Genomic DNA, 26969 nt, shown 5'->3' on the forward strand with positions numbered 1-26969 from the left:
AGGATTAGACTGGGGTCGGCAAGGTTTACCTCGCCTGGGCCGGTTCACTCCAGCGGAGATCCCTTCGGGGGCCGGATTGTGTGTGTGTGAGTGCCCGCGTTTTCTGGCGCCTGCCCATATGTGATTTCCAGCGCATGTGCAGATGCTATTTCCTGTGCCACAGAATCGAGTCCCTGTGCCACGCTGCGCCGGTTTAGCACAGCGCGCCAAGCGGGTGGCTTGGTTCAGGGACGGCTCGTGGGCTGGTTAAACGACCCCCGTGGGCCGCTTGTGGCCCATGGGCCTTAGGTTGCCTACCCCTGGGTTAGACCAACTCATGGAGGGTAGGTCTACTGAATGGCTACATGGCTATGATGGCTAAATGGAACTCTGGTTCAGAAGTTTGAAAATCCAGCTGCTGAGGAGAGCCCTACCTTGGGTTGTAGACTTTCCAAAGGCATTTTCTTGACCACTGTAGAAAACAGGAACCTTGAACAGACAGACCAAGAATGGAGGACCTTTAGCCCTCCAGATGTTGTTGAACTACAAATCCCATCATTTCCTGACCACTGGCCATGGTAGCTGGGGCTGGTGGGAGTTGGAGTGCAATAACAGGGATGCCCATCCCTGAAACAGATGGGCTCCTCTTACATTCTTTCAGTTGAGCTCTTGAGCTACTCCAGCATGAAACCAATGTAAGTTTCCCTAATGGTGGCCATTGCATATCTGCCATCCATTAGTATTTTGTTCAAGCCATAGGACGGTATTTTTAAACATAGCATTATGTCATAAATTGACTTTAGCAAGTGCCTTTGAAAATAAGAAGGCCTGGCTTGTGTGATTTCCCCCCGTCCCCGACATAGTGCTGCTGGCTGCACCAGATGTATGTTCTGGTGACACATACTAATTTCCCTCGGCACAAAGATTATTAGTGCTGCCATTGAACCAGTGTGCAAAATAAATATAAGCTTGTTTTTGAGAGAGAAATATACACAGTCCACATCCATCTGTCTGATTTCTAATTATGTGAGGCAGGTGATTATATAGTGTAACAGAATTCCTGTCATAAAATTATCCTTCTGTTGGGTGTCTTTCTAAGTGATCGTCTAAATGTCTCTGCTTGTTGCAAATAGAACTTTGAGTAACGCTTATTCTTTCTGGTTTCTTTCCTCATGTTCACTGCAAGTCTGTGTGTCCAACCTCAGACATGTAATCTTTTGTTTGATTGTGTAGTACTATCAACTTCCACCAGAATGGAGTGATTTCACAGATTAGGGCTGTAGACTAGACATCTGTCCAGATTCTCCTCTTATCTCTTATTGTTGATGGCAGCAGCCCCTCCTGTCTGCATGAAGTGCTCATTATACCCATTACAAAGATCCTCTTCATTGATGCTTATGCCACCTATAAAACCCCAACTTGAGGGTTCGAGGCCACCAGTCCTTTCCTCAAAAAGAGTTTGGGTGAGGAAAAGAAATAAGTTTATCTCCCTTGGTCTGGGGCAGAAGTGGAAACGGCATCAAGGACGATCACTTTCAGTCTACCTGTGCATGTATTTTGTCCTCCCAACACACAACATGCATCTTAACAGCAGCAGCAGCAGCAACAACAACAACAATTTTATTATTTATACCCCATCTTGACATCCCGATACCACGTCCGTGAGCATCGTGCTTCCCTTCCCTAAGCCGGGCAGAAGCTTCCTAGGCTTTGAGAAGAAGGCAGCAGCATTTAATACTTCAATACTTCAATTTACCAGGAACATTCAGGGGACTAGCCTAGTCCCCTAGTAGTTGTAGCCGTAGTAGTAGTAGTAGTAATAATAATAATAATAATAATAATTTATTTATACTCTGCCCATCTGGCTGGGTTCCCCCAACCACTCTGGGCGGCTCCCAACAGAATACTAAAAACACGATAAAACATTAAAAACTTCCCTAAACAGGGCTGCCTTCACATGTCTTCTAAAAGTCAGGTAGTTGCTTATTTCCCTGACATCTGATGGGAGGGTGTTCTACAGTGAGGGCGCCACCACCGAGAAGGCCCTCTGCCTGGTTCCCTGTAACCTCACTTGTTGCAGGGAGGGAACCGCCAGAAGACCCTCGGAGTCAGTGTCCAGGCTGAATGATGGGGGTGGAGACACTCCTTCAGGAGACACTCCTTCAGGGCCGAGGCTGTTTAGGACTTTCAAGGTCAGCACCAACACTTTGAATTGTGCTTGGAAACGTACTAAGAGCCAATGAAGGTCTTTAGTTTATCAGCACTTTTCCTTCTCATTTGGTGCAGCCATTCTTAATCTGAAACTGTTCTTAACCTGAGGTACCACTTTAGCTAATGGGGCCTCCCGCTGCTGCCGTGCAATTTCTGTTCTCATCCTGAAGCAAAGTTCTTAAGCCGAGGTACTATTTCTGGGTTAGCAGACTCTGTAACCTGAAGCGTCTGTAACCCGAGGTACCACTGTACTTGTCTTTGGCTTCAGATGACAGTAAATGGCTATTCCAATATACTATTTAAGGAACACACACACACACACACACACACACACAAGAACAATTTTCTTATTTTAGAAAATAGTGCATTGAATAACTTAATATTTGCTCAGAAACACCGAGTATAAAAGATAATGAGCAAGACCATTTACTAGAATTCCAAGTGATCAGAATTTTAAAGAAATGAGGGTTGGCAGTTACTAAGCAGAAGAATGTTCCCTAAATAATGGGAAGTACGATTGGGAATTACAGTTCTAAATATTCATAAATTGAGAACTAAGCAAACAGTGAAGCTTAAGTAGTTATCAAGTATTATTGAAATGGGTCACCCAGATGGACTCGGTAGGATTATCCTGGTGGAATATTAGATAGAGCCAGCGGTGGCTTTCAGTAGCTCTGATGACTTGTCAACCTTGATTCATAAGCTCAGAATTGCAAATACAGAGCTCAGTGCAGTCCAAAATAGGTATAGCGTCCATGCATAGAAGACTGCCACACAGGTCATGACAAAAGAAGAGAACACAGTTTTGAACAAGAGGAGAAGATTCCAACAATTGAGGATTGGCAGATTAAATTAGTAGAATATATGAATTTAGCAAAGATGACAGCAGCGATTAGAAATGTCCCAAAACAAAAAATCAAAAGCGAGTGGAAATATGTGGAGGATTACTTGATTAAAGAAGGTATAAAAACAGAACTGGTGATTTGTCTAGAATGAGACACATAAGGGAATATATAGATGGATAGTATATTATATGACAGATTGATGCATTTGCTAGATGGTGGTATTGTATAGTGAGGAAAAGGAAGAAATGTTAAAACGTAGAGGGAAACGATATACAAATGACGGGGAGTCATTGTTTTCATTTTTCATTTTTCATTTTCATTTTGTTGTTTTTTGGGGGGTTATTGGCTATCTTTTTTGTGATTGTGTTTGCATTGTATGATTCACATTTTCTTTGTTGTATGTTTGTGTGTGAATGTATTCTTTTAAAATATTTTGAAATAAAGATTATTTTTTAAAAAAAGACAAAAGAAGAGAACACAGAAGAGAAAATGGTAGGGTTTTTAAGAGAAAAAAAATCCAAAACAAACTCTGTCCCAAGTTCATCTGGTCTGGATTCACCTCCACTGAACCACAGTGGAGGGATATTCAGAGTGAAACTGTAAATCTCCTATATATATTAGGAAAGGCCCAGGAAAGGTAATGGTAAGTATCTATCTTGATGTCAGGATCCCTCGGTGCTTATTAGTTGCCATGGTTACATTCTTCCGCTGGCTCACCTTTTATTTAGACAGAAAATTAGAAATTGAATTGGAAAAGCTAGAACAAAGAAGTTACATAATTTGCCATGGCACAATAAATCTAGCCGACTCATTAAAGCTGCCATCCTATATATAGTTATGCACCTGTGCTGATTTCCTGTTGGTCTGATGCCTAGAGTTGCACTGAAAGGTACTTGGTTGAAATAATTAGAAAATAGGGACAGTTTTGCATGTATTCAAACATAAGCCTGTTCCGTACCATTTTCTGCACAGAATGGGCGTGCAAAACATTCAGCTAAATGCATATACTGCATATACTAGAGTCATATACTGAATTTGCTAATTCGGTGAAATATTGCAATTCCAACAAATTGAATTCAGTAGATTATAGCACATTTGGCAATTAATCTTCGGAGTTGCCTTTCTTTTTAGAAGAGATGGGGTTGGGGGAAGAGTATCAGGGAGCCACAGTTCAGATTCTCACTTAGCCACAAAGCTCACTTCATGACCTTCAAGATCCCCCCTTCAAGATGGTATCTGAAATTGGGAATCTAAGACTCAGAATGCTTCATAGTTTTGAAGCAAAAGCCTGGGATTCATACAACTCCTACAGAAAGCCCATGGGCTGCGCATAAATGTTTCGAGATGCCTGCAGCCAAAACCTCTGCATGGCAATATATAGTTCCATTTTAGTCTTTTGTTGAAATATTTAAAGTACACCTTGAAATTCGGAAATGCAACATCTCCCTTCCATATCCCCAAAATGCTTGTCTACAAGTATTGATATGACAGATATAAATAATGAGAGCTCATGGAAAATTATGGTTGTTAATAGCTTCCTGTGGCTATTTCTGAAAATGAGCCACTGTTTCCTTTTATAAAACCAGAGTCTTTGCTGTAGGGACGTTTCTTGACAAAGGAAAGAGTGTAGCTTGGAAATCATTAGCCACTGTGAAAACCTCTGACAACTTCCTTCCTTCTGCCTTTTATTTCTGCAGCTTCATACACCAACCCAACGGATCAGAAGCATGTGCTTAAGAAGTAGAGGTTTTGCTGAGGCTCCTTCTAGAAATCCTTTCCGTTCTCTGCTGTGGCAGATGCATGCCTGTTGGGGGAAGTGATCTGTCAGATAGCAGGCATTCGGAAGCACCCTCACGAGGAACCAACGACTCATGCGTTTAGTATGAAGATGTCCATGTCTTCACAGACCCTCTGAACTCCAAAGGCATTTCTTCTGCCAAATGAACATTTGCTGCTGTGGTTGCTCATCTGCGTTCATAGACCAAGGACACTTAACATGGCTCTTGTTCTATATGGGGCTGTGAGTTTATTTCTTGGAATGGCAACAGCATTTGGTCCAGTGCCCCGGATTACCTGGGAACACAAAGGTAAGAGCATAGCTTACGGTAAGGATGGTGATTCATAAAATCAATGAGTAGTAGTTCTGTACTTTGCTGATACAAAACCCTACACAGCAGTAGATCAAAGGCTTGTTTAACGTCGCCATACAGTATAGCCGAGGGTTTCCCAAAGTTGGGTCTCTCTGTTTTTGGAGTACAACTCCCATCATCCCTAGCTAGTAGGATCAGTGGTCAGGGATGATGCGAATTGTAGTCCAAAAAACAACTGGAGACCCACGTTTGGAAAACTCTGTCATAGCCAATGCAAAATAGTGTTGATATGTACAGAATTGGCACAGCAACTCATTGAAATAATGGGAGTGGAAGACCTACTCAGAACTTTCTAGCAAGAGTTGGAAGTCTGACATTGTATAGTAAACAACTTTTTATTTATTTATTTATTTTTGCTACCCTTGCATTTACACCTTTGGTTACTCCTTGGCATTTAATGAGGAGACCTTGAAGAACAACTACCTCATTGTTATTTACCAATCCTTGTTTCCCTATGTTTCTCTGTGCCTCACAAGGAACCATATAGGATGTTTGAGGGGTGGGGTGGGGAGGTCAAATGCTGAACTGCACAGGCCAAGCCAAATCCTGAGCTCCCACCTATGTAGTAGGGCTGCTCAATGTCAAGTTTTCATCATTGCAATGTATTGCCCGGTAACTTCGCGATCTGGCGATACCAGTATACCTGAAGGAGCATCTCCACCCCCATCGTTCATCCTGGACACTGAGGTCCAGCGCTGAGGGCCTTCTGGCAGTTCCCAACTGAGAGAAGTGAGGTTACAGGGAACCAGGCAGAGGGCCTTCTCGGTAGCGGCACCCGCCCTGTGGAACACCCTTCCATATCAAGGAAATAAACAATTATCTGACTTTTAGAAGACCTCTGAAGGCAGCCCTGTTTAGGGAAGTTTTTAATGTTTGATGTTTTATTGTGTTCTTAATATTCTGTTGGCAGCCACCCAGAAAGGCTGGGGAAACCCAGCCAGGTGGGCGGGTATAAATAAATTATTATTATTATTATTATTATTATTATTATTATTATTATTATTACTACTACTACTACTACTACTACTACTACTACATCACAGTGTTCAAAACCCTGCTTCCTACCACAGCGCTGCAAGGCATCAGGGGGAAATCGCTAAGGCAGCTTCATCTCTGTGCCAGTGAGGAAGCACCCTCCTGCTACCAGCTGAGCAGGAGAAGGAGTAGGGCTACTCAGCTGGGGCATGCGAAGCCTCCTGTCCCCCAAGTGACGGAGCTCCATGCTTCTCCGGCTTGGAAGTGAGCTGGAAAAGTATCGGGGCTCCCTCAGCTGAGGGATGGATACACTTGGAGTCCCCGCCCCGCCGCTGGCTCACACATAAGACTGCTTGGCTGAGGCACAGGCAGCCATGCGCTCCTCAGCCGAACAGATTAAAGAAGCGGAGGGAGGAACAAGCTGTATTGCCACCTTGCTGATGCAACTTGTTTTTCTCTCTGCGCTGGCATGAGGGCAGAGTGGGATGGCGGCTTCACTCAGCGATATATCGCTGGTGAAACGGCCGTTGCTTCTGAGTCCCTCTGCTACCAGCCCCTGCTGGAGGGAGTCGAGCGGCGGCGGCAGCTTCACCTGCGATATACCATTGAGTGAAGCCGCCATCGCGGTCTGCCCCTCATACTGGTCCTGAGCGACGTATCCATACATCACTCGCGGGCCTGCTTTGCACCCACACACCCCTGCCCTTGCTGTTCTCCCACCCCGGTCAGCGGCAGCAAAATTGCTGGTGGGAGAGTGGGGCCACAGCACCGCCCCATCGTGCCAATTCTTTCTGTCTACTCAACGTTACATTTTCAAAAAAATAGCTCCCCGGCATCTCACAATTCATCCTGAAATCCCTTAGGCGCCTAATATAGCTAATTAATTACGCCTTCATAGGCCCCCCTGCCTCCATCTTCAGATTGTAGAATTTGGGTGACAAATTATTCCCTCCTCTTCCCGAATTTTGATCAGCTTCCAGCCTGATGAACAGATATGGAAAGCTTACATAGATTTTGACAATTGGGTTGGTCCTAATAAAAGCCATTATCATTCTGTGGCTTCTGCATATCACTAGACTGTAGGGCCCCCTCAATTTTTTCATTGTTTCCCATTCAGGAAGAACCCCATTTCAAACATTCCACTGACTGTATAATCCTGGCCCCCAGGGCAGCGAATCTACATGAGCTCAAGCTTTTGGATTGCTTTTTCTCCCTTCAATTCCACTAATGTCCAGTCATTAGATTGTGCTACTTTAGTTAACGATCTCAAAATCAGTGATCTAGGCCAGGATTTGAAATCAAGCAACTATTCAGTCAATTGTAAATGAAGTTTTCCTTGAAATGAATGCATTTTGAATTAATGTTTGACTTGAAATTCAATTGTATTTTAACAGAAGTTCATCTAGTATATTTTCAAGAGCCCGAAACATTTAACTACTCCACTTTGTTGCTAAGTGAAGATAAGGATGTTTTGTACGTAGGAGCTAGAGAAGTGATCTTTGCGCTAAATGCATTGAACATTACTGAAAAAAAGCAAGAGGTGAGTATGCAGTTTTGTGTATTAAGTATTCATGATCTGCAGCCCGAACCCAAACATGGTGTGTTTTTATATGTGCTGGAAGGTGCTGAGAGTGGCTGGGGAAACCCAGCCAGATGGGTGGGGTATAATTAATTAACATGCATGCTCAAAGTAATATGATGTATTCCTCTGTTAACTATAGGAGTGCATCTGAATATGCATTGTTGTAGGGCTTCAAAATGCAACCCCCTTGCTACTTTCATGCTTAAAGCTAGAGAGTTACTTTTACCAGGTGAAACCTGTCAGCCATTTTCTAGCTGCATAGTCTTTAACATGCAAGGTCTTTTTATATTATTGCTTTCTTGTTGCTTATATTGTTTTCTCAAAACAAAAAATAAAATAAAAAATTCCTTCCAGTGGCACCTTAGAGACCAACTAAGTTTGTTCTTGGTATGAGCTTTCGTGTGCATGCACACTTCTTCAGATACACTGAAACAGAAGTTTAATAATTTGAAGTAATTTACTGTAATGTTATACGTGCTTAAGGTTCTCCAACTCCCAAGAGAGCAGGCTTTTAATTTTTTTAGAGGTGTATAGCTGCTTGCAGTTGCCCCAGGATGGCTTTGGATGCCGTAATATTAATTGCTCTTTGTGGGCTCTTTGATTTGTTCTTACCCTGGTTTGTTTTCCTCCAGGTGTTTTGGAAGGTCACAGAAGACAAGAAGACGAAATGTGCAGAAAAGGGCAAATCCAAACAGGTGAAAAGAGTTTGTCGCTTGTCTCTTTATCAGCTTGACTTTCAAGAAAGTTTTTTCCCCCCTCTAGTAGTATTGAAGAAGTAATTAATTTTCCATGCCCCTTTAATCAAACCTTCAGCAGAGTTCATGTGTCTCTTTTCCTGTGTTAGTTCCTGTAAGTCATGATGCTGAATGGTTGTGTATGTGTGTGATACAAACTGTAGGGCTGGTAGTTTGCTGTGTGGTAGTGCTGTTTTCTTCCCTTCTTCAAATGCAGCAGTACCAAGTATGAAAAAGAGACACCCTCTCCCATAACTGTAATGATGGGAAGCAGCAGTTCATTGATGGATTAGCTTATTTAGCTTTCCTCCTTGTTGCTATTGCTTTAGAACAGGCACGTCCAGCTCTCTCGAGACTGCAACCTACTCCCAGTAAAATAAAACTAGCAGTGATCTTCCCATTGTCATTGCCAAGAGTTGTTGAGCTTTTTTGGGGGGGAGGATTGGCAAGAGTTGATCACACAACAACCCGCAGTTATCACTCCTTCATCTACAAAGCAGCCGCATAACGGAAGGCAAGCTGGCGGCAATGGGACAGAGCTCTGGGGCCCGGGCCAGGCACGCTCAATCAGGAAAACACAGGCAATCTCTTTTTTTAAATCCCAAGATTGACCTGGAGCACCCCGGCGATCTATCTGTCAATCACGGTCCACCGGTTGAACATGTATGCTTTAGAGCAGGGGTGGCCAACTCTCAAGAAACTGCAATTTATTTTCAGAATTAAGAACTGGCAGTGATCTACCCCCGTTTTGGGGGGGTTTCAGCTCAAAGTTGTTCAGCTTTTTGCGGGGAGGAGAAAAGCTCCGTTTGGGGCAGGGCAGCTCAAAGTTGTTGAGCTTTTTTACGGAGGAGAAAAGCCCCGTTTTTTTGGGTTTGAAATAAAAGCTTGGGGGGGTTAAAGGCAAGACGTCCGCCAGCTTCTAATCACCGATACCAGCAGCCTTCAAGCAAGCAAATTTGCCTCATTATCGCTCCCTAGCATCCCACTGCCCAAGGATTGCCTCCTTCCATTCACCAGTTTGCCTCCTCCAAGTGGAAGAAACCTGGGCAGTGCTGAATGTCACATCCATTGCCAGGTGTGTCCTGCTGGAAATTATAAAAGTGCTTTCCCCTTGGCCTGCCTTTATATCCTCAGTTGCCAAGTGCTTTTGTGACATCACAAGAAACCCACAGCCAATGGCAACAGCTGGGGAGGCATCATCTTCATTGCTTTGAGCCTCACAATGGCGGGTGGACCTATCAGTGATTGTTTATTCGGAATGTGGGTTGTGCTGTTGTCTAAACCACTGAGCCTCTTGGGCTTGCCAATTGGAAGGTCGGCAGTTCGAATCCCCGCAATGGAGTGAGCTCCCGTTGCTCGGTCCCTGCTCCTGCCCACCTAGCAGTTCGAAAGCACGTCAAAGTGCAAGTAGATAAATAGGTACCGCTCCGGCGGGAAGGTAAACAGCGTTTCTGTGCGCTGCTCTGGTTTTCCAGAAGCGGCTGAGTCATGCTGGCCACATGTCCCGAAAGCTGAGCTGTCTGCGGAAAAACGCTGGCTCCCTCGGCCTATAGGGCGAGATGAGCGCCACAACTCCAGAGACGTCTGCAACTGGACCTTACAGTCAGGGGGACCTTTACCTTTAAAGGCAAGGGATGAAGGAGTAAAGTTACTCACAAAAAGATCGCTATGGATGAAAACAGCAGCACAGAGGAAGATCCACCTTCCCTTCCAGAGATTTAGCGATGCTAAGGAAAGGGAGCCAGAGATCAACCGCGATCTACCAAAACCTCCGGGGATCTACCAGTAGATTGATCTGTTTTGGACATCCCTGCTTTAGAGCATTGGTTCCCGAACTCTGCCCCACCCCCGACCACTTTACCAAGGCTGAGGGTCTTGACGGACCACTTACTTATTTTTCTGCCTGTCGTAGGAATTCTAATGTCCTGTGCTAGATACTATGTGATTTTAAATTGTATTTTTACAAACCCTCTACTAAACACCTGTATGAAGTTCATGGCCCACTGGTGGTCCGTGGACCAGTTTGGCAACCCCTGCTTTAGAGAAAAACAAACAGGGTTTTGAGTGAACTTTCGGCTATGCTCAGACCTCCATAGCCAAAATATGAACAACCTGTTGCATACAGCCCCTTCAGCAAATAAAACCAAAAGTGTTCCATTAACCATGGTTTTCTGTTTTGCCAAAGCTCTGAAACTATGGTTAACAGCTTCTGAACAAGCCAAGATGTTAAGGAAACTTGAAACCATGGTTCACTATAATGGCTTGTTCTGAAACCATTAGCCACGGTTTCCTATTCAAGACGAAACAGGAAACTGTAGTTAATGGGATATTTCCTGGGTTTGCTCACTTGTGCAAGAGAAGAGCAAAGCAGTTCTGCATGCACAGCCGTATCATTCATATCTCTTCTAATTAAACCAAGGCTTGACCTTGTTCGTGTGTATAGGTCTGAAGCCATGCAAGTCGCTAATATGGTTTCTTATTCTCATTGCACTTTCTGAAAATCTCTGTATTTTCCTCCTCCTTTTCTCTTTTACAGACAGAGTGCCTTAACTACGTCCGTGTCTTACAACAGCTGGATGATACTTCACTCTATGTATGTGGAACTAACGCGTTTCAGCCCATCTGTGATCATCTGGTAAGCGGGAAGAACACATTTTCTTTTAGGGGCAACAGCAGAAGCAGTTTTCCTGAGCTGGGTGATGAAAGGACACAGACATGTACATAGGTTTTCAAACTTTCCTGTGACTGACATCCCTTTTGTGTCTCTCCCTAAATACTCTGATTCCCTTCTCTGCCTGTCTTGTCTCTGTCAGCTCCTGGCTTTGCCATAGCCTCATAGTCCCGAATACTTCAGAATGAAGTCCTCCTTGTGTTTAAAAATCCACCTCTGTCTACCTTCCATGTCTCTTGACTCTACCATCGTTCTCCTTTCACCCGGACCTTGCTTTGTTCCCAACAACAGGATTTTTGATGTTAGACTGTGACCTTTCTTGTCTCCCTTGTCTGTAAGTCTTGTCTATCATCTTTTCCGCAACGTTGCCAGAATTTGTCCTTCCTTGGCCATGTCCTTGCCACAGCCGACTTCCTTATTTACATATTAATCACTTTCCAGTTCCATTAATGCAATTTCATCCTTTTTAAAAAGCTTATCTTCCATCAGAATAGTTCTTTACTGTTAGGGTAATTCTCATTTTCCTGGGGACATTTCTGGCACTCAAGAATTCTTCATAGGTATAGCCATCCAACTCAACCGGCCCATATTTCGGCGCAAGAGTGTTCCCCCATGTGTAGTGCTTTCACGTATCTGTTCATGATTAAACCAGGAACTTTCCCATTTATCCAAATTAGGACACTGTGGCACCACCTTCGGAACAATATTAAACTAACTTCAAACTGTGATTTAATAGATCAGAGCTGGTAACCTTATTTTCCCAATTTGTTCAAATTATGAAACCATGGTTATTTTATTTATTTTGTTTTATTTCTCCCCATCTTGTGCAAATGGACCAGGGGTGGGGGAGCATTTGACATTTAAATACAGAGTTTCAGAAAACAATTAGGCCCATTAGTGACTTCCTGGTTTCAGTGGTGCACACCTCAATGGAAGGCACAAAGGCATTTGCAGGTGAAAGGGTCATGCATAAAACTGCTTAATCAGCCAAGAGAAGATTGTCCCAAGTGCAGTCTTAATGACACAATCTACTTTATTTCTGCTGCTTGCTTGACCCCTCTGTTCTTTTCCTAGTTAGTGTCTGGCTAGCTATCTAAACTGTGTTGTCTTCCTATCTCCACGTTTCCCTTCCCTCCTGCTGGCTTCTCTGTATTAGCGCACCAGGATAACACACCAAAGTCCTCATTTGTTTCATTCCTCATTTGTCCTCATTTGTCATTCCCCACAATCCCATGGTATCCTCACATAAGTTTCAGGGGACAACTTCCATGCATATGTGCCTGTATATGCAATGGGAGAATTAACAGCACCAGAGGTGTGTGTGTGTGCGTGTGTGTGTGTGTATATATAGGCAAACACACTGTGTTACAGAGACACAAACTTTTCCTATGTCACCAAATCATAACCTTTGGCACTTTGCACTTTTATGGTTTTATTAATTCATATAGCAATACCATGCCGCTGATAAATAAATATTTAATAAATAAATATTTCGTTTAAAAATATGTGCAGTCCAGCATTAATTAAGCGCACCCTTAATTTCATCTCATTGGAACTGCCATAGACTTTAAAGACTTAAGTATCTCTCCCAGCCCCCCGCCCCCCCAGATCACAAGCATTTTATTTTGCACATTTCTTTTATAAGTGCATACTTCTTATGCGTAGCAAAGGGGCAGAGGGCTGATTCTCACAACTATTTTCAGCTTCTTTTTCATGTGTAGAAATCATTGTGTACAGAACCAGCCCCATAAATTACCTCAGCATATCTAAAGGTTGAATTTCACCCATCTGTTGCTTAAGTCATGGGCCTGAATGTAAAAAGCTGAAATCTGGGAACGTCATGTAACAATTGGCAGTTATTCCACCAGGTTCACTTTATAATGTAAAAAAAAGAGAGAGAGCTGAAAGTGGTAGCATGAGTTTGTATCTCCGATCGTACTGAAAGGGTTGGTTTGAAGCGTTCAGAGCTATATAGATGAGTTGTGGCTGTTTGCATTCCATGTGGAAAGTAAAGAAGAGGTTTTAATTTGTTTTGTAGAACCTGACATCATTTAAACTTGTGGGTAGAAACGATGATGGCAAAGGAAGGTGTCCATTTGATCCAGCACAAAGTTACACATCAGTTATGGTTGGTAAGTACAAACCTCCTGCTATTTCTGTATCTTGTTAAAGGAAGAACTGGGATACAAAGAGGACCCTATGTTTAATACTAATATCTTGAGTTCCTTTTCCTTGAGCCGCTCCTATTTACCCCAGTACAGTGGTACCTCTGGTTACGAACGGGATCCGTTCCGGAGCCCCGTTCATAACCCATGACATGTGTAACCTGAAGCGCCGCGTCTGTGCATGCGTGTGACGTCATTTGACGCGTCTACGCATGCGCGAACTGCCGAACCCGGAAGTAACGCGTTCTGTTATTTCCGGGTTTGGCGCGTTCATAACCCATGTTGTACGCATCCTGAAGCATTCGTAACAAGAAGTACGGCTATATTTTGTTAAAAGCTCTTCCTCCCATTATGACCAGACCACATAACCTTTTGGATGTCAGCCATCGTGTCTTAAACTATCAAATTTGGTTAAAAGCCGTTTGAACCAATGTCATTTGGGTCATCTCTAAATGTTATGCCTATCCAGTGGAGTAATTTTTGAATAAAATCTTAATGCTGGTACAATGGGGACCATACACAACAGTTAATGTGACTTAGCTCATTGAACGTGGAGAGGCAGGAGAGGTGTATTGGAGCCTGGCAGATGGGAATATAGCAGTATAGTGCAGGGCTTCTTCTGCAAGCAGGTGTCAGGCAGGAGGGAGAGGTTGGGAGGGGATGGAAGATGTAATAGGAGGAGCGTATGGCATCATTCCGTTCGGAAAAATACTGTCAAATACTACTACATATTTTTAATCCATGTAATCCTTTCTTGCTGCAAAGATGGGGATCTTTACTCTGGAACGTCTTACAACTTCCTGGGAAGTGAACCAATTATTTCAAGGAACTCGTTGCAAAACCCTTTACGGACAGAGTATGCAATTCCTTGGCTTAACGGTAAGATTTGGAGGGGGAAATAAACATTTGTTGGAATGTGCCTAAAATGTACTGTCTAGTAATCTCTTTACTGAAATAGTACCCCTTTTGTATGTTTCCAAAGCCAAAAATATCTCTTTTCTGCTGCCATTCCCCAATAAATACACAATTGTTTCAGTCTTCTGTCTGAGTTGGAGACGATACACATCTTGAAATAACAAAAATTGTAAACAGCTTTGGTTTAGTTCATGAAATCCATTAAAGCAGCTTGAGGAAACTGTGTTGTGGTTTGGTTTATCCTTTATTTGATTTCGGATTATCAGACGACTTTTGAGATGCTCTCAAAAGGGGATGAGGGGTGGGGGAAATGACAATGCAGTATGGACTAACAACCCCTTCAGTGCTGAATTGTAATAACTAACAGGATTCCTTCAAGGATTATTCCACAAGAGCAGTGTTGTTATTTTTGTGGCTGTATAAATACTTGCACCAGAAATTCAAGGAATTGTAGAGCAGATTTCTCAGTTTAAAAGTGTGTTTGGATCTTGATCTCACTATGTTTAACTTTGTGAAAATAGCTCTTTTCTAATACAGATTTCCTTTGAAGAGTTTGTGAAATATAGAAATTGTAATATTTGCTACAGTAAAGATCTAGGTTATCATATACTATTAGGACCAAGGAGCAGCTACCGTGTGCGTATATAAAGTGTCCACAATGAGTAATTAACAGGAAATATTGAGAGGTGGGGGAATTACCAAAATTAAGCAATTTTGTATTTCACTTCTCTAGAACCAAATTTTATTTTTGCCGATGTGATAAGAGCTGATCCAAACGGTGCCGATGAGGATGACGACAAAGTGTATTTCTTTTTCACTGAGGTTTCTGTGGAATATGAATTTCTTGGCAAGCTGATGATTCCAAGGATAGCCAGAGTTTGTAAGGTGAGAATGAGCTGAATCATTTCCCCCTTGTCTCCTTATAATTTTGGGGTGAGAGGAAACAACATTGTCACTGTTTTGTGTGCTAGCAGTTTCCCCCCCAATCACTGTAGTCCAGATGTGCAGTCTATATTTCCAGATGTCCAGGCGTACAGAGAGACCGCTTGCTGATTTGGCAGCGGAATCTTCTACCAATTAAATTCCAACTGGCCAGTCGCAGCCAACTTATGGGGCGGTACTTTTGAAGCACAGCTATCATTCAGACCTGTCTCCAGTGTATTTTAACAGACTGCTTCCAGCAGCACAATTGGCAATGGACATCCCACTCACTCACCTTACATGTTACGGACCTGCCCAAAGGTAAGCGGGCAGTGCATGGCCTTGCTGTGAAGTTACTCTGTCACTCAGGGGACGTAGGTGGCGCTGTAGCCTCTTGGGCTTGTCAATTGGAAGGTTGGCAGTTTGAATCCCCGCGATGGAGTGAACTCCTGTTGCTCTGTCTCAGCTCCTGCCGACCTAGCAGTTCTAAAGCACACCAGTGCAAGTAGATAAATAGGTACCACTGTGGCAGGAAGGTAAATGGCGTTTCCGTGTGCTCTGGTTTCTGTCATGGTGTCCCACTGTGCCAGAAGCTACTGTTAGGTCCATCCTGAGACGTCCGCCAGCTTCTAATCACTGATACCAGCAGCCTTCAAGCAAGCAAACTTGCCTTATTATCGCTCCCTAGCATTCCACTGCCCGAGAATTGCCTCCTTCCATTCACCACTTTGCCTCCTTCAAGTGGAAGAAAGCTGGGCAGTGCTGAATGTCACATCCATTGCCAGGTGTGTCCTGCTGGAAACAGAAAAGGGCTTTCCACTTGGCCTGCCTTTATATCCACTCAGTTGCCAAGTGCTTTTGTGACATCACAAGAAACCCACAGCCAATGGCAACAGCTGGGGAGGCATCATCTTCATTGCTTTGAGCCTCACAATGGCGGGTGGACCTATCAGTGATTGTTTATTCGGAACGTGGGTTGTGCTGTGGTCTAAACCACTGAGCCTCTTGGGCTTGCCAATTGGAAGGTTGGCAGTTTGAATCCCCGCGATGGAGTGAACTCCTGTTGCTCTGTCTCAGCTCCTGCCGACCTAGCAGTTCTAAAGCACACCAGTGCAAGTAGATAAATAGGTACCACTGTGGCAGGAAGGTAAATGGCGTTTCCGTGTGCTCTGGTTTCTGTCATGGTGTCCCACTGTGCCAGAAGCTACTGTTAGGTCCATCCTGAGACGTCCGCCAGCTTCTAATCACTGATACCAGCAGCCTTCAAGCAAGCAAACTTGCCTTATTATCGCTCCCTAGCATTCCACTGCCCGAGAATTGCCTCCTTCCATTCACCACTTTGCCTCCTTCAAGTGGAAGAAAGCTGGGCAGTGCTGAATGTCACATCCATTGCCAGGTGTGTCCTGCTGGAAACAGAAAAGGGCTTTCCACTTGGCCTGCCTTTATATCCACTCAGTTGCCAAGTGCTTTTGTGACATCACAAGAAACCCACAGCCAATGGCAACAGCTGGGGAGGCATCATCTTCATTGCTTTGAGCCTCACAATGGCGGGTGGACCTATCAGTGATTGTTTATTCGGAACGTGGGTTGTGCTGTGGTCTAAACCACTGAGCCTCTTGGGCTTGCCAATTGGAAGGTTGGCAGTTCGAATCCCCGCAATGGAGTGAGCTCCTGTTGCTCTGTCTCAGCTCCTGCCAACCTAGCAGTTCGAAAGCACACCTGTGCAAGTAGATAAACAGGTACTGCTACAGTGGGAAGGTAAACGGCGTTTCCGTGTGCTCTTGTTTCCGTCCTGGTGTCCCATTGTGCCAAAAGCGGTTTAGTCCTGCTGGCCACATGACCTGGAAAGCTGTCTGTGGACAAACGCCGGCTCCCTCAGCCTGAAAGCGAGATGAGTGCCGCAACCCCATAGTCGCCTTTTACTGGACAACCATCCAGGGGTCCTTTACCTTTTACCAAATGCTTCCCCCCAAAAAAAGAAATTTTAAGGGGGTACTCTCATTTTCCTACTCATTGAAATACTGCCCCTCAATGAGGCCAAACTTAGATTCACAAAATGTTTAGGAGTATGCATACGCCTGCGTCGCCCCAGAAAAAAGCACTGCTTTTACCTTTTTTCCTCTGTCGATGTATTTGGCGCCAGGAAGGAATTTGCCTTGGGACAAAGTGGGCCACATTTGAAGGTGTTGCCTACCCCACAGCAATTGTCACAGCTTGCTGGCAGATAGTCATTGGCATGGATCCTTGGTCTAAACAGAATGGGTGGCAAGGAGCCCAACTCCCTCCTTCCTTATCAAGAAGTTGAAGGGCTCCAGGGAGAAGGACTCTGTCCGAATGCCCTGACGGGGGCAAAAGAGCCATAGAACTCTTCAAATGGCATCCTGTAGAGATCACCCACATTTGATGTGTATCATGGGAGGGATCCTTATCCCAGGATCGACCCTGATGAAGTAATCAGCCAGCAATTGGGTTGGCTGATTCAGGACACATCCCCAGTGCCTGTGCCAAAGCCGTCTGACATAATGAATAAAGTTGTGGCCCTTTCGATCCCAAGATGTTGTCATGTTGTTTATATTGCCTCCCCGCCCCTTGCCCTGGTGGTCTGGGTTCACTGCTCATGTCCCTCAACTAGCAAGAACAGTGCACCCTGCATGGTTCTGTGTCTCCTTTGTGCGTCCAGAGCTTTTTCCGTGGAGGAGAGTCCTTTCCTTTCCTCAAGATTTTGTCAGTGCTCCCAATGGAGCGCCGTAGCTCCAACCCCCGACTGTTGGATGCTCCTATGTGGACATAGCTTTAGCGAGACTTAAGAAGAAGAAAAAGGATTCAAGATTGCATTCTGCATTCAAAAACTGGTTGATTCTGCGTCAGTAAGGAAAACCAAGTTGCTCGCAGTATTAAATAATGGTGGAAATTAATTTTCTTAGCTTAAAAAAAAGAGAGACTAAGAACTCTTTATACTCTCCCGCTTCACGCATCACTCATAAGCTGTCGATTGAATTCTAGCCATCGTAATTTCAAGGGAAGCCGGATGCCTGTGCTATGCCAGATGCATTTCTAAAGGGTACCAGACAAAGCCAACATTTTTCTCACACCAAGAAAATTTCTTGCTTGACTGTGATGTGACAGGTGGCTAGCTGCCATAGCCTGGAAGAAAACTATTGCAACCAGCCCTAATTCTGTCGTTCTCATGCCTTTTAAACATAATAGTAGCTGCCTGGCTTTGGGGGAAACCTCTCGATGTGAAACAAGGTTAAATTTTCAAAACGTTTGCAAAATTTCCAGAAACATTTTACTGAGCATGCTGTAAACATTTACTGAGCCATAGATAGATAGATAGATAGATAGATAGATAGATAGATAGATATCTCCAGGGGCAGTGAGGTTGCATTTTAAAACCAGATGCTTTAAAACTTATTGGATATAATCAAGCAACAGAACCTGATACACTCTGCAAGATTTATGAGACCTCAGTAGTTTGAAGCAAATCTGCTTTGGCATGGTTGCGATGGTCCTCTTGTCTGCTGACTGTCATTGCTTTTAAGAGGCAGCATTGCAGTCAAGTGACTGGATTCTCATTCTTAATGATTTGTGTGGAGCTATATATAGATTGCAGGAGGGAAATATGTGCATTTTCTGGTTACTTAGGAAAATAAATTGCCTACCGTTATTTTGAAACTGCTTCGATGAAAAATAAAATCCTTGCTAACCTCGAATGCATTTCATATTAAGACATCTGCTTTTTTTTTTGAAAAGTGCAGACATGGCAAAAGTTGGGAGAGCAGGGGTATTTTTAAAACTCCCTGCAGTAGCCTGCACAGTTGGTATTTTAATGCTTAATGTATATCTCACCCATAAGAGGCTCACACTTAAAATTCATTATTTGCTGGTTGAAGGTTACATTTTTTTAGATTGGTAAGCATGGCTCTTTCCACTGTGGTGGAAGGGAGCCCACTCATTAGCTGGTCTCCAAACTGGCCTTTGCTCTATTTTGGGGAGGGGTAATGCTGACATTGGGCAGATTTGGGCTTTCCTCCCATAATGTGGGTGGTGCTGTGGGAATTGCAAGTGTGGTCGGTGCTGCTCAACTCAGGACCTGCTTGCGGGTTCCTCAAAGGCATCTGGCTGGTCAATGCAAGAACTGGAAGCTAGACTAGATGGGCCAACACACAGAATTTAGCTATCTCTCACAGGTTATATGCGCTAATGTTGTTGTTCAGTCGTTCAGTCGTGTCCAGCTCTTCGTGACCCCATAGACCAGAGCATGCCAGGCACCCCTATCCTCCACTGCCTCCCGCAGTTTGGCCAAACTCACGCCAGTCCCTTCGAGAACACTGTCCAACCATCTCATCCTCTGTCGTCCCCTTCTCCTTGTGCCCTCCATCTTCCCCAACATCAGGGTCTTTTCCAGACCCTGGAAATATGCACTAATAGTAACCTCTTAATGCTAATCTTAATCCACCTTGTTTGGCGAATTTGTCCATACAAACTATACTTTAAATATTGGTTGCAGTTACTCAGTTTAATGTAGCAGAATTGCAGAATTCTGTACACTTCGGAAGAGGAATGTGCTTACTTTTGAATGCATTTTTCTTTTAAAGGGGGATCAAGGTGGACACAGAACTTTACAGAAAAAATGGACATCCTATCTCAAGGCCAGGTTGCTTTGCTCTGTAGCAGATAAAAATTTATTTTTCAACGTTGTCAATGATGTCTTCATCCTGAAGACTCCAAGTTCGAAGGAGCCAGTGATCTATGGGGTTTTCTCCCCACAGTTGTAAGTATCGCTTGAACATTTGGACGTATTTGTTTCTGAGGAAGTGTGAAACATGTTGCTAATTTTGGTTTCCTTGGTGTGCTTTTTTAAGGAACAACGTTGGGCTATCAGCTGTTTGTGCCTACAACATCTCTACAGTGGAGGATGTTTTTGCCAAAGGGAAGTACATGCAAATCGCGACCGTTGAGCAGTCCCACACAAAATGGTTGCGATACAACGGAGAGATTCCTAAACCCCGGCCTGGAGCAGTAAGTCTGAATAAATTGAGGGCTGGTTACGATCCTGTTCCTAATAAGCAGTGCACTCATTCAGGCCTCTGGGCCTCCCAGCTGTGCAAATTCCTTCCTAGCAGATGGAGAGGACCAGCACAGTAGGGGTGTGATGCATGCACAACCCAATGCTGGTAATGGTTTCTCCCATGACGTACTCCTCTTTTACAGTTTGCCACAGGAAGCTCCTTGCAAACACACCCATAGAGAATATGGGTTGGCTAGTTTAGTCGGTTGCTCTTAGATTTGCAGCTTCCTCTGTCCCCTAGCGACAGGTTTTGGGGCACTTGCCATTGGCCCCATTCACATGTTGCTGTGCGTTGTGGATGCTTCTGGGTCCTCAACTTGCATGGCATGAGTCCCACAAAGCTATCAGTGTAACTGGTAGCCCATATGTTTTGATCCAATCCTATTCACGCAAGGTGAATTGTTCCTTAGGGTGGGAGTCCCAGGCATGGTTAGGAGTGACCTGAACCATGTGAGGTCTTCACACTTAACAGTTGGCTGCAAGCTAGTTAGGCAATTCAGAATCCAGTAAGAAAATGTGCTGAATAGTAAAACCTGAATGCCTTGGTTCTTGAACTTAATCTGTTCCGGGAGTCTGTTCAACTCCTGAAACTGTTTGAAAACCAAGGCGCGGCTTCCGATTGGCTGCAGGAGCTTCCTGCACTCAAGCAGAAGCTGTGTCGGATGTTCGGCTTCCGAAAAAGGTTCGCAAACCAGAACACTTACTTCCGGGTTTGCGGTGTTCAGGAGCTGATTTGTTTGGGAGCCAAGCCGTTCGAGAACCAAGGTACCACTGCACACAAAACCATTGTACACAAAACAACTGCACTATGCAAGAAGACCAAAATACAGTGGTACCTTGGTTTAAGAACAGTCCGGTTTAAGAATGATTTGGTTTACAAACTCTCCAAACTGGAGATAGTGTCTTGGTTTGAGAACTTTACCTCTGTCTAAGAACAGAATCCAAACGGCGGAAGGGCACTGGCGGCGGGAAGCCTCATTAGGGAAAGCGCGCCTCGGTTTAAGAACGGTTTAGGTTTAAGAACGGATTAAGTTCGTAAACCGAGGTACCACTGTACATGTAATTTACCTATAAAAATATTTGCATTCCACCTTCAAAATATATTTCAGCCACTGAGAACAGAGGTGTTCTTCCACTTCAAGATAAAGTGAAACCTTGCGCAAAAGAGTTTAGGACAATTTTATCCACTTGTGGGAACCTCCTTGTTATGTTTTTTCCATACGTGGCTATTGCTTCATACAATCAGATAAATGTTTGAGACAAGTAACAGAGGCCTCCGTGGAAGGAGACTGCACAGATTTCGCAGACACTCTGCTTATTTCTTGATTGTCAATGGAATGAGTACACCTCTACTCAAAAGAAAGATAAGAATCTGGCTTATCCCACGGTGAAAAAAAATACTTATTTTAAAAGGTAGCAGCTGAAATGTTTTTTATTTTAAACAATACTTTAACTGTTTTAAAACTGCTTCCCTATCTTGCGTATTAGTAATCTGTTGCTCTTCCTTTTTAAAGCTCTCATTAATCATGTGACAAACATTCTTCTTGGGACAGTGTATAAACAAGGAGGCTAGAGCAGACAATATCACGACTACACTCAACTTACCCGACAAAACCCTGCAGTTTGTCAAAGACCACCCTCTGATGGATGACTCTGTGACCCCAATTGGAGAGCGGCCCCGACTGGTGAAGAGAGATGTGAAGTATACACAGATTGTGGTAGACAGAGTCCAAGCCCTGAACGGCACGTCGTATGATGTCATGTTCATCAGCACAGGTGAGTTTTCCGCACTCTTGAGAACTGGACAACATTGCACTACGATAAGGTGCCTTTTCAGCTCGTTGAGCCAGTCTTGTGAGCTACATATTGGTTGCAATTCAGAGCATCCCGGGTTCTAAGACCGGCAAAAATTGCCTGTGAGATCAGGGCTTAACTCCGGCCAACTAGTTTGCTAACACATATAGTTGCAAATCAGAGTCCTGCATTTTAAACCTTTGAGGCTCTGAAATGGCCCAGGGCTTTGATACGTTTATGACTGCCTCCTACCATACGGACCCTCCTCTACACACCCAGATCTCTGAGCTTCAGCAGCTTGGGTACAAGAGAAAAGGCCTCTTCAGTCACGGAACCATTGTTGTGAAATTCCCTCCCAACTGCTCACTTTTTATCATAATGGTAAAGATTTTGGTTATGGCTGCTTAGTATTGCTTACCATAGTTTCGTTTAATTGTGTACTAATTGTTTCTGTGATTTCCCCCCCCCCCCGACTTTTTTTTTAAAGCAGTTGTTTAATTGCCAGTTGTTAGTTAGCTTAATTTTTCTTTCTAAGGAAAGGTGGATTGTACTTTTAAAAGTAAATAAATGACTCTATCAGACCAGCATTGTAATGAAATCATTTAACATTATGTTGATTTAAGAACAAGTTGAAGAATAATTTCCTCACCCAAGTATGACATCTCTCAGGCGAGCATTTATGCATCACTCTTAGCTTGTCTACGCTTTGAGTAGCCCATAATGTTCCCAAGCCTTGGGTCCCCATATATTTATGGACCACAGCTCCTAGGTTTCCTGTTTGCCATGCTCTCTGGGGCTGAGGGAGCTTGTGCCTTAAATGTTGCTGGATTCCAAGGTTGGTCTAAAAAAGGTTGGTGCTTTACCAAAAAAAAGAAGAAGAAGTTAACAGCCAAAGTATAAGAATCCAGCTCATGTCCTGGTAGCAGACTGCTCAGAAGGGGTGAGGCGACTGCAATTTAGGAGAGGAAATGGAATGAAAGGATGAAATGAAAGTTGGATAGAGAATGAAAATGCTCAATGTTGGGTAGCTGTGTAGCGAAACACACAATGAAAGGCACGAGGGGAAGGAAGCAGGAGCCTTAGGGTGAAAACATCGGACTATAGTCTCTGTGTGTTGGTTTTTCATTTTGGTTTTTACACATACCCTTTTGTTTCAGACCGAGGAGCCCTTCACAAAGCCATTGGATACGAAAATGGAATGCATATCATTGAAGAAACGCAGCTCTTCCCGAACTTTGAGCCCATTCAGACCCTGTTACTTTCTTCGAAAAAGGTAGGACTGAGTAAGAATTTGGGCTGGGGGCGGGGAGGAGAGATACCAGAACAGCAAGAATGCCCAACCCTGCTGCCATTGGGGTGGTGGGGCTGAGGGAAAGCAGCTGTTTAATTCAGTCATTTCTGCTGGGAGCTTTATAGCCTGTCCTGGACTGTCCCAACCAAAGGCACTGTTCCTGCGAGCTGCTGAAGAAAGTTGTAACTCCCCCCCCCCCTTGTGTTTTCTGCAGGGCAGGCAATATCTCTATGCTGGGTCCAACGCTGGAGTAGTCCAATCTTCTGTTGCATTTTGTGACAAATACACCAGCTGTGTGGACTGCATCCTGGCAAGAGATCCGTACTGTGCTTGGAATCCCCGTGCCTCTCTCTGTGTCAATATCTTCAAAGAGAGGGAGACCGAAAGGTAAAATTACTGAGATGTTTGCTAATTATCACCGATGTATTGCAAAGTAGAGGAAATGCATATATTTACATGGGTCAACTAAGGAATGCAAAACTTTCTCTCTGTGTGTGTTTGTATTCTATAATTGCAAGAGCACAGTGTCAGCAGAAATTGGTAGAAAATGTCGCACCCTGAGAAGAATCCTCTGCAGCTTTTCCTTGTTCCTCTTGCAATCCTATGCATGTTTACTTGGGAATAAGATCCTTTGAACTCAGTGGAACTTGCATTGAAGTAAGCACGCATAGGATTTTCACATGTCATCTTTCTTGATCTAAACAGGTACCGCAAGACGTTTCTAGTGTGTGGGCAATCTTTGGTGAAATCTCAAAAATCTGTAGGGAGAAGTGATTTCTGAAAAAGTTCCTACTGAATCATGGAGTGCAGAATTCTTTGCCACTTAGCATAATCAATAGGGGCAGAGTAAATAATGCAAAATAGATTTGTGCAGAGTTCTGGCTTTTGGGGGCATAGGCTTTTACTGAAAAAGCAGCACAGAGAATGCACAACCCAAATTAAATGCTGCTACTTTGAATTGTCTTTCAAAATGAACATACCGTATTTTTCTTATACATGTATAAGACGCTCCCTATTTTGGGGGACTCGGATTTAAGAAAAGGGCCTTGGCACCATCCGTGTATAAGATGCCCCCTATTTTTTGACATAATTTATTAGGTAAAAAACCCTGGTGTTATACACGGAAAAGTACGGTAATAATTACTGTATACCAGCAGAATCCACACATTTTATTTACTTTACGTATGAAAAACACATGGTCCCACGAAGGGCTCCTTGCTGAAGCTAAACAGGCGTAGAATGTAAATGTAAGAAATGTAGCAGGCCTGGAAGACTGTTGGAATATAAGTGTAAGAAAACAAGTTCACAAACATAGGCTCTGAAAGAAGAAATTGCCCAAGTCAGAACACCCCTGGCTAGATGCATATGCAGCTGTTCATCTTCCAACCATGCGAACCTGCCTTACTGTTAGCAAAAAAACAACCAGAAGCTCCATAGTTACAGATATTTTGTCATTGCAGAGCATACCGGTATTGCAATAGATAACTATCTTTGTAATCATTGTTTACCGCATCTTCGTATTGCTTTTATACATTTATTTCATAGTTTTTAAGCCGTACTTGCTAAAACACTCCGGGTGGCATACATAAAAGCCAAAACAAAGATAATGACAGCTTCTCCCAGACGGGAGCGCCCATTTTGTCTGGCCCCAGAGGAAACTGCGGAAAGAGGCTGATGATGATAATGGCAGGGATGCAGACTTGTCGACCGGTCACATTGTCCACAGGGCCACCCTACTCTCTAGCCAGGCAGCTGAGTGTGGGTTTACTGGGAGCGTGGAACAGCATGGCGGCCATTTTGCTCCAGTCTGCAGCCGGGTTTTGAAAGGGACGCCCATGGCTGTTAAGAGCAATGGCTTCACTTTTTCAAAGTCTGGGGAAACGACAAAAGGTACCTGGCACCCAAAGGCACCAGGCACTAGGCACTAGGTGAGCCTCTCTGAGGAGCACAGCCCACTGCTGGAAGGCCTGTTCCTCAACACCACCGCCTATATTTTATTTGTTATTATTTTGTATTGAATTTACCGGTATATACCGCCCTGTACCCGGAGGTCTCAAGGCGGTTCACAGAACAAAAGTATCTCTGTTTGAGAAGGAACTTGGGGAAGCACCCTGTCAGGGAACTGCCCTCGGCCCCGCGAGAGGTCTCGCTGATGTACAGAGAGCCCCGACACCTCCTCAGCAGCGATACATCTCCCAGCGGGCAAAGCGGCGACTCCTCTGGTAGGGAAGGGCAGGGAACCAGCAGTCCAGAGAGGCAGCAGCTTGAGGATGTTGCTGAGAGCCCCAGTGCCTCCCGTGATATTCGTTTAGAGGGGAGCACGCCACTTCCGTCGCCCCAGTTACACAAGGGGTCAAAAGGAGACGCCTGGGGATGCCGAAATTCCTTTGTTGGGGTCACAGCCGGAAACCGGCACTCCTGGATTCTGCAAGTGACTGAGACGGTCATGTTTTCTTGTTCTCTGCACTGTAAATAGTCTGCACCAATAAACTGTTTAAAAGACAGTTGGGACTCATGCTTGGTCACTCGTGAGCAACCGCCAGCAGATCTGACAACCCCAACTGATGATCTCAGGGCCCAGTTCTGCTGTTCATAATGTTATCGAGGGCTCCCTACAAATCCCCTTGAGAGAACCTCCTTAAGCATCCTCAGGAAGCTGGGCACAAAGACCAGGCCACTACAGGAGCAGCCCACCAATAGCACCCTAGGTTGACACAGTATTTGCAAGTCAGGTCATCGCCTACTTTGCACCACTCCTTCTCTCTGGCTTACCAATTAGGTGGGACGTGTCAGTTTCCCATTACAGCAGGCAGGCAGGCTGTCAGCAGCACTACATCATCCCTTCCTACCCAGTGGTGTGCTGTCAGTGGACTGGAAGTGGCCGCCGAGACCATGTAACACTGGTCCTGAAAGACCTTCATTGGCTCCCAGTACATTTCCAAGCACAGTTCAAAGTGTTGGCACTGACCTTTAAAGCCCTAAACGGCCTCGGCCCAGTATACCTGAAGGAGTGTCTCCACCCCTATCGTTCATCCCGGACACTGAGGTCCAGCTCCGAGGGCCTTCTGGCAAAGTGAGGTTACATGGAACCAGGCAGAGGGCCTTCTCAGTGGTGGCATCCTCCCTGTAGAACACCCTCCCATCAGATGTCAGGGAAATAAGCAACTATCTGACTTTTAGAAGACATGTGAAGGCAGCCCTGTTTAGGGAAGTTTTTAATGTTTGATGTTTTATTGTGTTTTTAGTATTCTGTTGGGAGCCGCCCAGAGTGGCTGGGGAAACCCAGCCAGATGGGCAGGGTATAAATAAATTACTACTATTACTACTACTACTACTACTACTACTACTACTACTACTACTACGGGACTAGGCTGGTCCCCTGGTAAATTAGAGTATTAAAGGCTGCTGCCTCCTTCTCAAAGCCAAGAAGCTTCTGCCCGGCTTAGGGAAGGGAAGCACGATGCTCACGGACGTGATATCGGGACGTCAAGACATAACACGCATGGCGTCCCCCTGCCATTTGCCCTTGCAGACTGGCACCTCTGGCCCTAACTTTCCCCTGTGAAACATTTCACCTCACGCCAATGCTTCATACTTCATGCCAAATCCACGGAAGCTGTTAGCCTGAAAAAGTTGTGGCCTGTTCTATATCTAGATCTTTCTTT

General features: G+C 44.4%; 1 protein-coding gene across 3 annotated transcripts in view; it reads left to right on the forward strand.

Annotated features, from left to right (window-relative positions):
* Positions 1–26969, forward strand: part of SEMA4D (semaphorin 4D) — a 109370-nt gene that overhangs the window by 76717 nt on the left and 5684 nt on the right. For all 3 annotated transcript variants that reach the window (XM_033163643.1, XM_033163644.1, XM_033163646.1), the window contains 12 exons: positions 4733–5122; positions 7555–7700; positions 8375–8437; positions 11013–11111; positions 13186–13279; positions 14078–14191; positions 14961–15112; positions 19747–19922; positions 20014–20170; positions 21773–21995; positions 23171–23286; positions 23519–23691. In XM_033163643.1, the coding sequence (XP_033019534.1) occupies positions 5032–5122; positions 7555–7700; positions 8375–8437; positions 11013–11111; positions 13186–13279; positions 14078–14191; positions 14961–15112; positions 19747–19922; positions 20014–20170; positions 21773–21995; positions 23171–23286; positions 23519–23691 (1604 nt within the window). In that variant the 5' untranslated portion in view covers positions 4733–5031. The remainder of the gene's footprint in view (positions 1–4732; positions 5123–7554; positions 7701–8374; positions 8438–11012; positions 11112–13185; positions 13280–14077; positions 14192–14960; positions 15113–19746; positions 19923–20013; positions 20171–21772; positions 21996–23170; positions 23287–23518; positions 23692–26969) is intronic.

The sequence above is a fragment of the Lacerta agilis genome, chromosome 11 (genome assembly GCF_009819535.1).
Source record: "Lacerta agilis isolate rLacAgi1 chromosome 11, rLacAgi1.pri, whole genome shotgun sequence".
Taxonomy (NCBI): Eukaryota; Metazoa; Chordata; class Lepidosauria; order Squamata; family Lacertidae; genus Lacerta; species Lacerta agilis.